At 32.4% G+C, this 16,416-nt stretch overlaps 3 protein-coding genes across 3 annotated transcripts; all 3 read left to right on the top strand.

Annotated features, from left to right (window-relative positions):
- The first annotated feature begins 2,800 nt into the window (after positions 1–2,800).
- LOC114415005 (GTP-binding nuclear protein Ran-3-like) lies at positions 2,801–5,248 on the top strand. Its single transcript, XM_028379500.1, has 8 exons — positions 2,801–2,959; positions 3,048–3,117; positions 3,256–3,312; positions 3,400–3,517; positions 4,024–4,113; positions 4,209–4,388; positions 4,484–4,561; positions 4,792–5,248. Exons 1-8 carry the CDS (start codon positions 2,957–2,959, stop codon positions 4,859–4,861), a joined length of 666 nt encoding a protein of 221 aa, XP_028235301.1. The 5' UTR covers positions 2,801–2,956; the 3' UTR covers positions 4,862–5,248.
- A 1,820-nt stretch (positions 5,249–7,068) lies between these two features.
- LOC114415003 (GTP-binding nuclear protein Ran-3-like) lies at positions 7,069–9,204 on the top strand. Its single transcript, XM_028379498.1, has 8 exons — positions 7,069–7,222; positions 7,307–7,376; positions 7,499–7,555; positions 7,656–7,773; positions 8,099–8,188; positions 8,295–8,474; positions 8,589–8,666; positions 8,927–9,204. Exons 1-8 carry the CDS (start codon positions 7,220–7,222, stop codon positions 8,994–8,996), a joined length of 666 nt encoding a protein of 221 aa, XP_028235299.1. The 5' UTR covers positions 7,069–7,219; the 3' UTR covers positions 8,997–9,204.
- A 3,440-nt stretch (positions 9,205–12,644) lies between these two features.
- LOC114415004 (GTP-binding nuclear protein Ran-3) lies at positions 12,645–14,972 on the top strand. Its single transcript, XM_028379499.1, has 8 exons — positions 12,645–12,803; positions 12,898–12,967; positions 13,170–13,226; positions 13,316–13,433; positions 13,934–14,023; positions 14,119–14,298; positions 14,407–14,484; positions 14,755–14,972. The coding sequence occupies exons 1-8, from the start codon at positions 12,801–12,803 to the stop codon at positions 14,822–14,824; spliced, it is 666 nt and encodes a 221-aa protein (XP_028235300.1). The 5' UTR covers positions 12,645–12,800; the 3' UTR covers positions 14,825–14,972.
- The last annotated feature ends 1,444 nt before the right edge of the window (positions 14,973–16,416 follow it).

The following is a 16,416-nucleotide window of genomic DNA, read 5'->3' as shown; positions in this document are numbered from 1 at the left end:
CTACTATGTGACTTTTCATGCCATTTCAAAAGAAGGAAATTGTAGTTGTCACATGTTCGAATTTTTGGGTATTTTTTGTAGACATGTGTTAAATGTATTCCTAAAGAAAAATATTTTTTCTTTCCCTCCACAATATATTCTAAGTCAACGAACCATAATGCTAAGAATGAGAAGGATTGGTAAGTGAAGATTTCCATGAAGACAACAACGAAACTTCTAGTACTTTATTGTTTAATAGTGTTATGGTTGAATCTCTTGAACTATCTGAAAAAACTTCAGGGTAAAAAAAACATCATGATATTGAAGTTATACAAGAGCTAATGGGAAGACTTGATCTATTGGAAGTTGAAGAATCAAAGGAAGACTTTCGTAATCCGATAAATCAAGTTATTGCAAAAGTCTATAACACTGATACAACCTTGCATGATCCTCCTATTATGACAACAAAAAGGCATCCACGAACTTTGCGAATGAAAGGCGGTTTGGAATTACTCAAAAAAAAGTTCCCCTACTTGTAGTTATTGTCAGAAGAAAGGTCACACCAAACGTAAACGCCCAAGTTTAAACCAAGCAAGGTATGCTCAAAAAACACACATTACACATGCTTTGCATAACTGTTAAGCTTTACTCAGTTAAGTTTAATGTATGTTTTGGTTTTTCCTTTTTATTGTGTTAAGTTTAATGTATGACTCATCATCCTTTGCAGGTGTAATATTATTAACGGTCAATTTCCAAACTCTAATATTGAAGCTTCTTGCTAGTTTGGTTGATTCAAAGGTAACAATATTATCATTTTATTTGCAATTTGTTATAGTTATAGTTTAATGTATGAAATTAACACAACACCTTGTGATAGGTGAGACACTTTATAACCATCAAAGGTTATGTGGAGGGTGTTTATTTTGCTATCAATTGGCACTCTGGAAAGGATCAAATTGTCATGACAAATAAACACTACATAGAAATATGTGATTTCCCATCTATTGCATAATTCATAGCTAATTTGTAGAGTAAAAGGCATCAGACTCCCATTATGCATGAGGAAGAGAAGGATCAACAAGCAGTGTCACGTTGAAAATTTTAATAACACTTTTTTAGCCATTTCATTTAGCAATATTAACACAATACTGACAGGGGAAATTGCTTGCTATGTCATTGAACCCTTATGCAGATGTAACTATTTACATTTTATCCTAAAAGTCCAAATGTCAAATTTAAATGACTAAGAAATATGTACTTGTTTCTAGAGCTTCAATTCATTCTTACAAAAGCCTTGGTGGTCGAACTTTTCCCCAAGCCAAAATTGTCATAAGCCTTGATAATTTCCTTCACCCGAGCTCTAATAATCTTGCAGAGCCGTTGTGCATGAGTACTTTTGTTTTGGAAAATAAGGTTGTTTCAAGCTTCCCATATATTGTCAATTACAACAACAAATATAGGCTTCAATTCTCACCCTTTTTTTTTCCAATATTGATGTTGCAACTCATTCACATGTCAAGACGTTGGGAGAAAAAAAATTGATCCACCATATTCCTAGAGAGAAAGTGTCTAGACTCTTTGGCTAGAAAAGCAACCCCTTAGCACATGATTAATATTTTCCTTTAGATACCTGCGCAAAGGAAAGGACAAAGAGAGTTGTTAGGATAAGTGACTTTTATAAGCTGCAATTTTTTTTTTCTTTAGGCAACAAGTTCACAATGTTGATGTGGAAACTAATTGACCTCACTTTAGAATTGTATCAATTAGCTTCTAATGACTTCTCTAGCAAAATACTATTTGTGGACCATTCTTCTATAATATGGATGACATGTGTCATGAATAGTGCCACAATATATGCATTCAACAAAAATAAAATTTTGTCAACTGTTGTAATTTTGTCAACAAAAACTTGGGAGCGATACCCATAAGCACATTTGGCAACTGTTGTAATTCCTTCACTATATTCCTAAAATTGAAATAAACAATTTGTAATGAGTTTATGGCAATGCGGGAAAATGATTTGTACCTGTGGAAAGTTTGAGACGGTCTTAGCGTACAACAAATGTAATGCAACACAATATAACATTAAATTGAAATTTCAATTCGTAGTGTATAAAAGTGTGAAAAACACAATTTTTACCATAAAGAATTTATGGAAGAAGAAAGGGCAGAACAAACCGTAATAAATTTAGGGAAATAACACATACACGATTGATTGATTGATCTGAATGTGACAAAGTTACTCCCATAATTTTAATTTTTTTTAAATTGTCTTGGTTAGTTGACATGACTAATAGCCTAAATATAATTGGATGTATGTGCAAAGTGAATTTACATTGACAGTATATACTAATTAATCTCTATTTTTTATAATATATTTTATAAATATTTGTTTACGTTCTATAAATATTTAATATCTTATGAGAATATTAAATAATAAAATGAGACTTTTATTATCATTCTTCTAAAATTTATATATAATAATATAAAAAATATTAATAATATATTAAAATTAATTTTTTTTATGGTAAGATATAATTTTATCTTACCTGATAAATTTTTTTTTCGGATATAACTTTTTTCTTGTCTGATTTATCTAAGCTAGACTATCTGGGTGAGTATTAAGTGATCTATTCGACCGGTTATTGGGTACCAATGCTTTCGCCGAATCTGCCTAGTACAAATAACAATATATGTAAATTTATTTTAAAGACATTATATTATAATTAAATCCCAAAATTATTATAATTAATTCCAAAATAAAACCGGTCGTGTGGGTGGTTATTTGAAATTTGAAATTGAATCATTTAATCCAAGGGTGGAGAATGCTGCGTCATGTTGACGCTGGAAGGGTCGCTCTCGCAGCTCCAAACTAGAAACCCTTCCGCTATAAAACCCTCGCTCCAACGCCTCGAAACAACACAGTTCTACTCTCCGCTCTAAATTCTCTGTTTCTCTCTCTCTCTCTCGATCAATCATGGTACGCTCTCTCTCCGTAACGCAAACACTTGTTTTTCTAATTTTCTTGCAGCTTTTGATGACTCGAATTCGATCTATTGCGACTGCAGGCTTTGCCCAATCAGCAAACCGTCGATTACCCTAGTTTCAAACTCGTCATCGTCGGTGACGGTGGTACAGGTCAGATTCTTCTCTTTTCTTTAATTGATGCGCTTGTAATTTTTCGTTTTTCTCGTGTCGATCTAGGTTGGAGCTTTATTTTGGCACAGCCTTAGGAATATGAGCTTTATTATAATTTTGTATTTTGAAAACTTACAGGAAAGACAACGTTCGTGAAAAGGCATCTTACCGGTGAATTTGAGAAGAAATACGAACGTAAGATTCTTTCTTTGTGTGCTAACATGTTTATCATTGTTTGCGATTGTTTTATTTTGTCTTCTTGATTTTGCTTGTCCTAAACAGCGACCATTGGAGTGGAGGTTCACCCATTGGATTTCTTCACAAACTGTGGAAAGATTCGCTTCTACTGTTGGGATACTGCCGGACAAGAAAAGTTTGGTGGCCTCAGGGATGGATATTAGTAAGTGTTTTTTGGCTGACAATCCCCTTTTTTCACAATGATTTCAATTTTTCTGTATGAACAATTGGCAATAAGTGTAATAGTTGTAGTTATAAAGTTGACTTGGTTGGTTGGAGAGAGAGGGTGGGGGGGGGGGGGGTTGTGGGTTCAAATCCCTTTCACTAAAATTTGCCGATAAAAAAGTGTGATAGTTTTTTTTTGGGGGGGGGGGGGGGGAGGTTAAAAAGTGTGATAGTTAGGCATGTGTTAGTCAAAGATTTTAACGTATTGTGGCCATTTTTCTCCTAATGGTTTAAATTTAAGTGTGTTTGTATTTCAGTTCAAATGCTTAGAATAGTGTTTGAGGACTCTGAGCTGGGTTATTCTGTTTGCATGTTGTTAGTTTTCACATATGCAATTTTGGTTCTTGCTCGCATTCTTGGTTGGGTTGTCTGCAATCATATCCCTTTATGCATCTGTTTTACTGCCTATATAGTGCTTCTAACATGGCGTCTTGTGTTGTGCAGTATCCATGGGCAATGCGCCATTATCATGTTTGATGTTACTGCCCGACTAACTTACAAAAATGTCCCTACCTGGCATCGGGATCTTTGCCGGTTCATAAATCTGTTTAACAGTTTCATCACTGATTATTTATCTGCAAGTTGTTTACATCGGATGATGGACATTTTCTGTATAACTGATTTTTCAGGGTCTGTGAGAACATCCCAATTGTTCTTTGCGGTAACAAGGTTGATGTGAAGAACAGGCAAGTGAAGGCAAAGCAGGTTACTTTCCACAGGAAGAAGAATTTACAGTACTATGAGATTTCAGCTAAAAGCAACTACAATTTTGAGAAGCCTTTCCTGTATTTGGCCAGAAAACTTGCAGGGTAAAGCCACAAGTTTCTGCGTAAGAGGTTAGAGAAAATCAAATTTAAATATCTAATTTTTAACTAATGTTTTGCTACCTGTGTAAATTTTGCAGTGATCCTAACTTGCACTTTGTGGAGTCTCCTGCATTGGCTCCACCAGAAGTTCAAATTGATTTAGCTGCACAGCAACAGTAAGCTATCTTCCTTGACCTAAATTAATTCTTTCTACAGCAGGATAAAAACATAGATCGTAGAATTCATAGTTGCATTTTGAAGTTCAAACTGTTTTCTAATGATAACCTTGTTTTAGTTTCTTAGAATGGCGTATTAGTGTTTTAGTTTCTTTGAATGAAGTCCACAAAATCCCGTATTTGTTTCATTTGTTCTCTTTAAATAATTTATTTATTCGTGGCTTTTGCAGACATGAGGCCGAGCTTCTTGCAGCTGCTAGTCAGCCCCTTCCTGACGATGATGATGAATCTTTTGAGTAAAATTGTGCCTTTTGAGTCGTGCTACTGCTTATGCTACAGTATGTATTTTGGGGGGTGTAATGTTGACAGTTTTGGATGCCGGATTTGAGTGTCAGAAATTTAATCATTTTGCTTTAATCTTAAAAAAAATCTCCCAATAGTTTGACATATCCTTGTAGCCAAGGGCTGTAGTACGTGCGTTTGTGTTATTTGGCTCTCTTGAAGAGACAGCGGGGCAAGGCTGTGCCCAAGTGCTATTTTGATTCTCGAGTTTGGTGCGTCCAAAAAGAAATGATATGATTATATTGGTTTAAATTCCTCCTATTGAAATAATGTAGAACAATGTCCCGATAGTTTGGTGAAAGTCAATTTTATATTCAGTGAACAATGTCGAAAACATTGCGGATACATTCCATTGGCGTCGATGGCCTTTATTTTCTGGTAAACGGTTACGTTATAACGTCATGTGGTTTCTGGAGATTTATCTAGCTTAACGTCAATGTATTACTAGGTTTTTTTTTTTACCCATTAAAAATAATCTCCTTCAGAAAATATTAATTACTGAGATTTTTTTTTATTACTTTGTAGTATATTGTTGGAAGCAAAATTATGTGTTGCAATCCATGCCTTGATAATACACTCGTTTTGTATTAAATAAACATAGGAAGAAAATAGAACATGGTGGAACCTGCAGTGTTTACAACACCAAACAAAGCAAATACTCAAAATCACTCCTAAGTCTTCCATTTATTTTCTCACAACGCATTTTTTTAACACAGAATAACTATGTGTATATCACACCTTAAATTTTTCCACCCAAAATTTTCTCTCACACCAGTACACACGTTTTGGACACTGCATTTAGATGTGGATTAGTTGAACTTGAAGAAAGAAGGGAAGCTTAATCTCTAATATACTTGCATAACATTGGTAGATGTCACTGGAGAATGAGATGCAAAGAGGAGGAGGTCCTTGGATGAATGGTGATGGACCTCAGAGCATTGGCGGTGGAGCGAACGATAGCGCCACCGCTGTACACAACACTTTGATGACAGCAGAGGAGCAAGGCGGAAAAAAAAGAGAAGGAGTGACGGCGGAGCCACTATCACTATCAACGACGAAACGTGACACGTGTGGTTTGAAAATTAATTTCTCCAATTTAAATTCCTTATCCGAACACAGGAATTAATAGAAAGCAAGTGTTAATCACTCCAATTATTATGTTTGGATTTCTTTCATAATATCCCATTCACTTTGATTTTTCATTTTATTTTTAAATATAAATCATCATGTTGGTGACTTGTGAGGTGAATTGCGGGGTTCCATAATGCTTTGTTATCCTGATGGTCAATTAAACTTTAAAAGGGATATATTGGGTTCATTCAAAACTTTTTTTCGCAAAACAATTTATAAACTCACCAAGGATATATAGAGAGAGGGAAGATGTTGGAATGGTTCAATAGACAATAAACATTAGAAATTCAATTTACAGCAATATTAATAAAGCAATTCAAAGTAGGAGCATATGGATACTAAGCAATTCTTGAGAGTTTTCCACAAATCAAAACAATAATCATTTTATACTCAAGAAACACTCGTTGAAGACCCACCCCGGAATGCTCTATGGTAAAATGCCCCAATCAATGTTTACCAAAAAAACCATTTTTAATCTGATAAAATCGATCAATAATTGCAAAAATTGATATAAAAAATGGTAGCTCAAAATTTGTAACGGTGGTTGTTAAGTTTGAGCAGATTGTCTAAAACAAACTTTTCAAATTATAGGATTAAAAATAGAGAAATGATATTTGTCCAAGAATTGATAAGATTGAAAACATATTTAAGCTTTTAATAAGTCTTCAAATTAAATTATAGAAAAAAAAAAATAGCACATTTATTTGCAATCAATGTTTTTTTATTCTCGCATGTCGTTGATGGTGAGGCCGTGAAGGTTTCCGAGGACTTCATCCTTCTCGTGTGTACAAACAGAAAAAAAAATGTGAGAAAAAATAATATTTAATATTTCATTGACGTGACAATATTTTATTTATTTTGTCCGACAACTCATTTTTAGGATATTATCCATCCAAGACTCTCGCTCTCACAGGGACTCCATGAATGTATATTTCGCACTATAATATTAGACCATAAAATAAACAAAATAATGTGGAAGTTTGGGCTAAGGTTGGGCCGAGCCCAGTTGAAATTCAAATTGAGAAGTGAGCGTAATCAAAGGGTGGATATAGCTGCGTTAGGTTAACGCGTTCATTCAAAATACGGAACTTGAAACCCTCCCAATATAAACCCTCGCTTCCTTGTGTACTCTCTCACTTTCCATTCTCTTCAAACCTAACGCAGCATCGCTATTCTCTTCATTCCATGGTATGTTATAGCTCTCTGCTTTCAACATTTCCCTTTTCGGTTTTATGTTGGCCTTCGATTTATTCTTGATCTCTTTCGTTGCAGGCTTTGCCCAACCAGCAAACCGTGGATTACCCTAGTTTCAAACTCGTTATCGTCGGCGATGGTGGCACAGGTCAGTTTTTCTTCTTATTTCGGGCTATTAAAATAAAGAGCTATTTTTTTATTTCTTTTATGAACGATCTAGGTTGCTATACCTTGGCATATGAGATTTATGGTGTATTTAACATTTTGCAGGAAAGACAACCTTTGTGAAAAGGCATCTCACCGGAGAATTCGAGAAGAAATATGAGCGTAAGAATCATTCCTAAATTAATTAAATTTAGGTTAACGTTGTTCATATTGTTCCACCTATAACTTATTCTTTCTCTCCATTTTTGTTTGTCCAAAACAGCAACCATCGGTGTGGAGGTTCACCCATTGGATTTTTTCACAAACTGTGGAAAGATTCGATTTTACTGCTGGGATACTGCTGGACAGGAGAAATTTGGTGGCCTCAGAGATGGATACTAGTAAGTCATTTTTTTTAGTGAACAATCGGCTACAAGTGTAACTGAGTATCAGATTGTGTTTAATTGTAGGATTCGTTTCTTTGTTAGCAATTATAGGCTTGTACCTGTTTGATTCACTATGTCTTATCAGTGTCAGAGTTAGTGTTGTAGATTGCATATCAGTTATTTGCATCTTAGTCTTTATTTCTGTTAGGATGACTTTGTTGGATATCTAAAATTCTAATGAAAACTATAATTTGTTTCAATGGAAATCTCTGCAAGCTTTTTATTTATTATGTCGTGATGCAAACTCCTAATGCTCGTAAAATGGGGTTTTATGTTGCAGTATCCATGGACAATGTGCTATTATCATGTTTGATGTTACTGCCCGGCTAACATACAAAAATGTTCCCACCTGGCACCGTGATCTTTGCAGGTTTGTAAATTGAAGTCCTTGAAAACATTTTGAATGTTTTGTCTCAAATTATTTGGCATTATGTTGTTTTGTGACATGGGAAATATTTGCTCACATGATTCTTCAGGGTCTGTGAGAACATCCCAATTGTTCTTTGCGGTAACAAGGTTGATGTCAAGAACAGGCAAGTTAAGGCAAAGCAGGTTACATTCCACAGGAAGAAGAATTTGCAGTACTATGAGATTTCAGCTAAGAGCAACTACAACTTTGAAAAGCCATTCTTATATTTGGCCAGGAAACTTGCAGGGTAGCTACCACTAGTTTATACTTTTTAATTCCTATATAGGAATCAGAAGTAAGAACACATCAAACTTTTAAATGCATTCGACTTATTTTTTTGCTACTTGTGTCAATTTTGCAGTGATCCTAACTTGCACTTCGTAGAATCTCCTGCATTGGCTCCACCAGAAGTTCAAATTGATTTAGCTGCACAGCAACAGTAAGCTATCTTCCTTGACCTGAATTAATTATTTCTTCAACAGCAGGATAAAAACATGGATTGTAGATTTCATAGTTGAATTTTAAAGTTCAAACTGTTTTCTAATGTTAACTTGTTTTAGTTTCTCAGAAGGTCATATTAGTGTTTTAGTTTCTTTGAAATGAAGTCAACAAAATCCCTTATTTGTTTCATTTGTTATTCTTCAGTTGAGAATTTTTATATTAAATTAACAATAATTTTTTTGTTGGTTGCGAATGCAGGCACGAGGCTGAGCTTCTTGCAGCTGCTAGTCAGCCCCTTCCTGACGATGATGATGAATCTTTTGAGTAGAGGGCTTGAGTGTTTGTGGACTGTCTTCCTGAGTGTTGGTATTTGTATGCTACCGTATGTGCTGTTGGGGGTTGTAGTGTTGACATTTTTGGATGTGAATTCGAGGATCTGAATCAATTATGATCAGATTTGTTGCTTAAGTTTAAAATCTCATTTTACTATATATCCATGAACGTTAAAAAGATGAGAGGATTGGTTTTTTCAACAATGTTTTGGGTCTTTTAATTAAATTAATATACCATTCGAAGTGTGCGAGGTGGGGTTAGCCGCTGGAGGGTAGAGTTATTTTTTTTTAAAGATAAAACTGGATAATACAGATGAGAAAAAGGAGAGTTTGTTCCTTTTGAGTTTTGACACAGTTTATCTCTCAACATGGTCGGTTTCTGTAATATTTATTTAAACTAATATTTTGTGAAATTGTTTTGAAGTTTTATGGGATTAGTTTTATAAGTCACTTGACAGTGGGGAAGTAACTTAGAATTAGATTTAGCTTCATAATGAGTCAGATTCTTTGAAAATTAATAAAGTTATTTAGATCTAATTAATTAGTAATTAATTTTTTGAGGTTCTAATAAATTAAATAGTAATTCTGTAAAAAAAAAATTACAGTAGCTTTAAAGCTAAAAAGTCTGATTATTTAGAAAAAGAAAATTAAGGAACCATGATTATTGGCAAAACTGGAACTGTTAAACAAGTAAAATAATTCTAAAAAAACCTTCCGCTCAAAATATTTTTTTTTTTATCTTGTGTGTGGGTTTTTAAAGTATCTTGTGTTGGATTATTAGGATAATCAATGATTTTGAAAGTAATTGGGAGTTTAAAATCAATTTTTTTGGGGTTGTTACTATCTGATTAGGAAGGCTCTTTTGTGATATTTTAGGATATTTTTATAAGTTTTTATCTTTTAGATTAATTCTTGGATGAACTCTACCTTAACATCAGTTTTATTAGTTTTTTAATTATTTTTATTGGTTTTGAAATGAGTTGATTTTTTAGAATACCATATCAGTCTCTACTATGGATGACTTGGACCATTTGTTCACGTTCACGATTAACTTATAAATTTTTTTAGTGGAAAGATGTATCGCGATACAGGGCTGAATAATTTACAATAACTTATTTAATTTTCAGCACAAAAATTGTAAATTAAACTTTTTTTTGTGCTGATTGAAGTTGTGCATTATTGAATAAGAAAAATCATGTTAGTATAAACAATTATCCAAAATTATAAAAAGAAAGTGTAATTAAGTAATAATATTTAATGACTAAAATAACAAATTAGTTAAGTTTAAGAACTTATTTGACATCTGAAGAACTCAATTAAATATCTCACCTCTAAATTCTCAAATTACACCTATTTTAAATATAATTTCCAACCTACACTTATTTTGGTTGGTTCAGGGAAGTCGGGTTTGGTCACCCCGACTTCCCTTGCTGATGTTTTTTTTTTAATTTTTATATAAATTAAAACATTATTAAAATTAAATAATATATTATATAAAATTATTTATTTATTAAATTAATTTTTGAAGGATTATTTTATAATTTTTTAAAGAGAAATATACATATAAAGAAAAATATAAAAATTGGATAAAATTATAGTATAATTTTTTATTTACGTTATATGTAATTTTGTAATTAAATTTATGTTTTGTTGATTTTTTTTTATGTTCTTATAATTAAAAAATAATAAAATTAGTTAATAATATTAATATAAATTAAAAAAATACTGCAAAAAGAGAATTGATACATCTGTTTTATAAAATAGATAAAATTTTAAATTGTAGTAATTAAGATGATAGTCGACAGTAGTATATTAAAAATTACAATTACAATACAAATATGACAAAACTAATGATGATGTGAAATATATTGTGCATGATACATGTCTTCTTCTATTTGGATTACTGGTTTGCTAATACCTTTAGCACGTCTTCATCATTTTTCAATTATGTTATCTCATATTCAATTAAAAGAGGACGCTAAAGCGTCGTCCCGTTTTAAGTCGCATTCCTATCGATATGGACGAAAATGAACGAACAAGTAGAAAAAAAATGTAGACTTTACCGACAACATGGTCATAGCCGAAACAATTGTCCTAATATATCCTCATTTTAAGTTTTTCTTTAGTCAAATGTCATTGTTTAAATATTTTATTGATAATGCATTATAATGTTCTTCTATAAATAAATTGTTAAAAACTTTAATTTTATCATTTTTAATTAAATCTAATAACACAAACAAACTAATTATATTTAATAAAATAATTAAATTTTAAATTTTTACTAAAATAAATATATTATTATGCAAAATTCAAATTTTAAAACAAATATTCAACCAAAAATATCTTAAATAAATTAAATAATGTAACAAAAATAATTAAATTTAATAATATCATTTTTTTAATAATAAAATTAATTTAATCAATCCTTCAAAAATTAATTTAATAAATAAATAATTTTAAAATCAATTAAAAATAATTTTATATGGTATAATATTTAATTTTAATAATATTTTAATTTATAAAAAAAATTAAAAATAAAAAACATCAGTAAGGGAAGTCGGGGTGGCCAAACCCGACTTCCGTGACAGAAGTAAAACTGGTGCAGATTGAGAATTATATTTAAAATAGGTGTAGTTTGAGAATTTGGACGTAAGAGAGTGTGTACCTCGGTCAAAAAACTGGTGTGTGTATGTTTTGTCTTTATCCTAAAAAAATTGTAACATATTTATACAAAAACAAAATAAATTTGAAATGTTCATCGTAAAAAAAATAGTAATTGATTTTATATGTAATTATGGCATTTAAATAGTTTCAAAGTGAGTTAGTACTTGTGAGTATGAATACCTTAGATCTACTTTATCGGCAGATTCTGCCCAGTATTTGAGACAAGATAATTGGTTCCCCCCTAGTATCAGGAATGCAACGACATTGGTATCAGTATTGAGTTTCAACTTTTAGCATCGATGCTTTTGACTTTTGAGGAGGTAGTTCTTTTGAAAAAAGGTAAAAATAAATAATGTATATACATGTGAGACCTAATTAAGAACCTAAATAGAGATATTGAGTTATAGCTATTTAGCCTATTCTTATTACTCAGCGCTGGCTCGTTAACAAATGGATATCATTTAACTTTTCATTAAGAGATTTTAATAAATGAAATTTAGCTATAAGTATGAGTTTTTGGCCATCCATTTAGCAGATGTTTGAAATCACGTAAATTATTTAACACGTTTAAAAGATGAATAAATAGCTTATGTATTGTTATCTAATTACAATTTATTGTGTATATAAGAGTCATATCAACGTTATTTTTTAATTAGTTGATGATATATTTTTCTATTAATAGTGTATAAAAATTAAACAAATGATAGTAAGTAAATTTAAGAGCTTGAACAAAATAAATTAAAGCTTCAAAGACATTTTTTAATTTCATTAAATTCAAAAGACTAAAGTGACAAGAAATTAAAATTTCAGAAATTAAATTATTCGTTGAAAAAATTGTAGAATGTTGTAAATTAAGACACTGGCCAACAAAACAAAAAAAAAATGATTTTATCAAAAAGATATTTATATGTGGTAATTGCTAGTTTGGGCTGTCCGTGTAATTATGTTTGCAGGCCCATTTAAAAGTGAAAAAGCAAAGTCCAGGTGGAAGAGGTGCGTGAGGTTAACGCTAAGAGTGGCTCTCTCTAGAAACAAACACGAACTTTTATAAACCCTTGGCTTCATTTCTTTCCAATCTCTCTTAATACATATCACTTTCTTCACCGTTCGCTCTTTCTTTCTCCCCTACACAAAACATGGTATGCTATTGATCTCTCTCTCTCTCTCTGCTCTTCCATTTTCTCTCCACATTCATTCCATTCTCTCATTTGGTTCCTTTGTTTTGCGTCGCAGGCTTTGCCCAATCAGCAAACCGTCGATTACCCCAGCTTCAAGCTTGTCATCGTCGGCGACGGTGGCACAGGTGAATTTCCTCTTTTCTCCCTTTTCCGTGATCCACTTTAGGGTTAGGGTTAGGGTTAGGGTTATTTCCCAATTCGTCTTGTCCGGTTCTCGTAACGATCTAGGTTATTCTATAATCCAAAACATTTCGGCACCGTCATACACATCAGGGAGTATGAATTTAACTATTATTATTTATTTATTTCGTGTTAAACGATTTGCAGGAAAGACAACCTTCGTGAAGAGGCATCTCACTGGTGAATTCGAGAAGAAATATGAACGTGAGATTCTTTCTCTATTATTTTATTATTATTAATCTTTTATTTGGGTTTATCTCATTCTTTTGTCGATTATGCTTAATCTGAATCAGCGACCATTGGTGTGGAGGTTCATCCGTTGGATTTTTTCACGAACTGTGGAAAGATTCGCTTCTATTGTTGGGATACTGCTGGGCAAGAGAAGTTTGGTGGCCTCAGAGATGGATATTAGTAAGTATTTTTTGTATTTAGGAGACAAAATCTTTGTTTGTTAATCAGTATGTCATGTGCGTCTCTGTGATGAGGAGAAGCCAAAGATTTTGATTTCTTTTATCAATTGTGCTAACTCTCACATACATGATTTTACAATCACAGCTTCTGCTCGGGTGTTAAATGTAAAATTTGTTATTCGCCAACAACTATTCTTGTTCATTGGCCATGGCTCCATTGGTGTTTTTAATCAGTTTTGAACTTTTGCATGTAAATTACCTGGCTACCTGCTTTTGTACTCAGTTTAGAGTAAATAGAGATTGGGATGACTTGGTTACTAGTTAGATATGTAGGGAAATCTAGCATTTAAGAGAACTGTGTTGAGATGTTTAATTTGTTCTGTTGGAAATGTTTTTGTAAGCTTTTATTTTGTCATGATATAAATCTCGTGATCTTTATTTACTCTAAACATCTGTTTTGCTCCCTATCTAGTGCTTTTAACACGTTGTCTTATATTGCAGTATCCATGGGCAATGTGCGATTATCATGTTTGATGTTACTGCCCGTCTAACATACAAAAATGTCCCTACCTGGCACCGTGATCTTTGCCGGTTTGTAAATCAACTCTTCAAAACCTGTTTATCAGTTTCATCTCTAATTATTTTGCATCAGATCATTGACATTTTCTGCCCAACTGGTTTTTCAGGGTCTGTGAAAACATCCCAATTGTTCTTTGCGGTAACAAGGTTGATGTCAAGAATAGGCAAGTGAAGGCAAAGCAGGTTACTTTTCACAGGAAGAAGAATTTGCAGTACTATGAGATATCTGCTAAGAGCAACTACAATTTTGAAAAGCCATTTTTGTACTTGGCCAGGAAACTTGCAGGGTAGGGACAATACTGCTAATTTTTTACTGTCTACATTACATTATAAGTAAGAAAATTACCAACTAATAAATGCATTTCAACTCATATTTTGCCGTGTCTATTTTTCAGCGATGCTAACTTGCACTTTGTAGAATCTCCTGCATTGGCTCCACCAGAAGTTCAAATTGATTTAGCTGCACAACAACAGTAAGTTACCTGTCATCAACCGAATTAGCTATTTATCCAGCAACCTTACTTTTTAGTCTGGGCTTCCAGCATGATAAAAACAGAGATTATAGAATTGCATTTTGAATTTAAAGATGTTCCAACAGTGAATCGTCTTTTGCCACAATCAAGATATGTGATGGGTTTTTAGACTGTTGTGTTATTTTAGTTTCTTTAAACAGCATATCTATATCAGACTGAAAGTAGTTGTTATAGTCAATTGAATTGTTCCTTTTATGGTGGCTTTTGCAGGCACGAGGCTGAGCTTCTTGCAGCTGCTAGTCAGCCCCTTCCTGACGACGATGATGATCAATTTGAGTAGGAATTGTGGGTCTGTGGATCATTTTACTTAGTTAATGGTATTTGTGTATGCTACAATGTGTCTTTGGGGTTGTATTATTGACATTTTTTTACGTGGATTTGAAGATTTAAAATTAATCATTATGAGGTGTTTTACTCCTGTTTGGTTACCGCGTTGTGTCTGTTGCCGCATACCCACACGAAACAACTAACAAGAAAACATTTGATTGTTTTTCTATCCTTTTTGAAATGAGATTCCAGGAAGATCACTTGATATTTTAACTTAAGAAAATAAAAATTGCTGGTAACAATTTTTTTTTATAATTTTTACTTATTAATGAATTTTATTCATGATTTGTAATTTATTAAATTTTAATAAATAATAATGTGTTTGAAGATGTTATAGAATGGATTGGTAGCACTCTGGTAAATACCATTGTTGTCCATTGCCGAGTTGTTTTATATACAATTAACGTGCACTTATAAGAATTGTGGTCCATCTCTTTGAGCAGGTGTGGCTGGTAAATTGAATTAAATTTTATTTATGCATGCATAATTTTTTCGGGTTGGGCTCATGGTTCAATCCACCTCGAAGGCAGTTATGGCCCAAAACTATCGATTAGATCAACTCGTATGAGTTGATTGAAGCTAACCTAACATCAGTCTTAAGATTCTTACAATGTAAATAACTAAATATTCCCATTGAAAGAAGTTTAATGGATACCTTAAACCCAATCCAACAACTAAAAAGAGAACAAAAATATAGATATGATAGGATTTTTTATGTGATAGAAAGAGAAAAAAAGAAAAAAAAAAAAGAAAAGATGTTAGTAAAATGTTTAAAATAATGAAAATTTGGAGGGATACAAACTCGTTATAATATCTTAGAACTCAATATGTGAGAAGCACAATTCAATAAATTAACTCAAGAATTCAATTAAAGTTAAAAGTCCAACATTGAATTCGACATTGACCCCGTTTTGAGAAACTAAAAACCCAATTCCCACCCTTGTATGTGGAGGAGATGACTCACCTTTTCCATGCCGGTCTTATCCCCTCTCACATATGTTAGGCCTGACTTGTGAACGGATAGTTGAAGAACGGTGCCTAGTTGTGGCAGCCTCCACTTCAGCCATATGTGTATGAATGACTTCAAATAATTTTATAAGGCAGTTGGAACATACATCAAGTAGATGATTAGCAAAGTCGACCTTGCTAAGAGGAACAGATAAGAAATCTAGCTTACTAGATACTTAATTTATAAAATTATAGAAGTATCTCAACAACTTTAAATCAACAGGAACGGATAAGAAATTATTTTCATATAATCTCAAGAAATTATTTTTGTAAATATTGTGTTGTATTAACTAGTAAATTATAAATTACTCGTAGCATGTCTAATTCTGTCCGTTTTTCTCTTTATCCTCTCTAAAAAAGCTTATCAATTAGTTTGGCAGCTCTTATAGCATCCTTAATGTATGTCGTTGAGAAATTGATCTATTGATGACTTCTTATTTATAATTTGACCAAACTCAATTATATAAACTAAAGTAAGAATTAAATTAATCATACATAACTTTATTAACTTATTTATCCTGGTTAATACTGAGAGAG

The sequence above is a fragment of the Glycine soja genome, chromosome 6 (genome assembly GCF_004193775.1).
Source record: "Glycine soja cultivar W05 chromosome 6, ASM419377v2, whole genome shotgun sequence".
Taxonomy (NCBI): Eukaryota; Viridiplantae; Streptophyta; class Magnoliopsida; order Fabales; family Fabaceae; genus Glycine; species Glycine soja.
The sequence above is the reverse complement of the archived record's forward strand: the minus strand, read 5'-3'. Positions and strand labels throughout refer to the sequence as shown.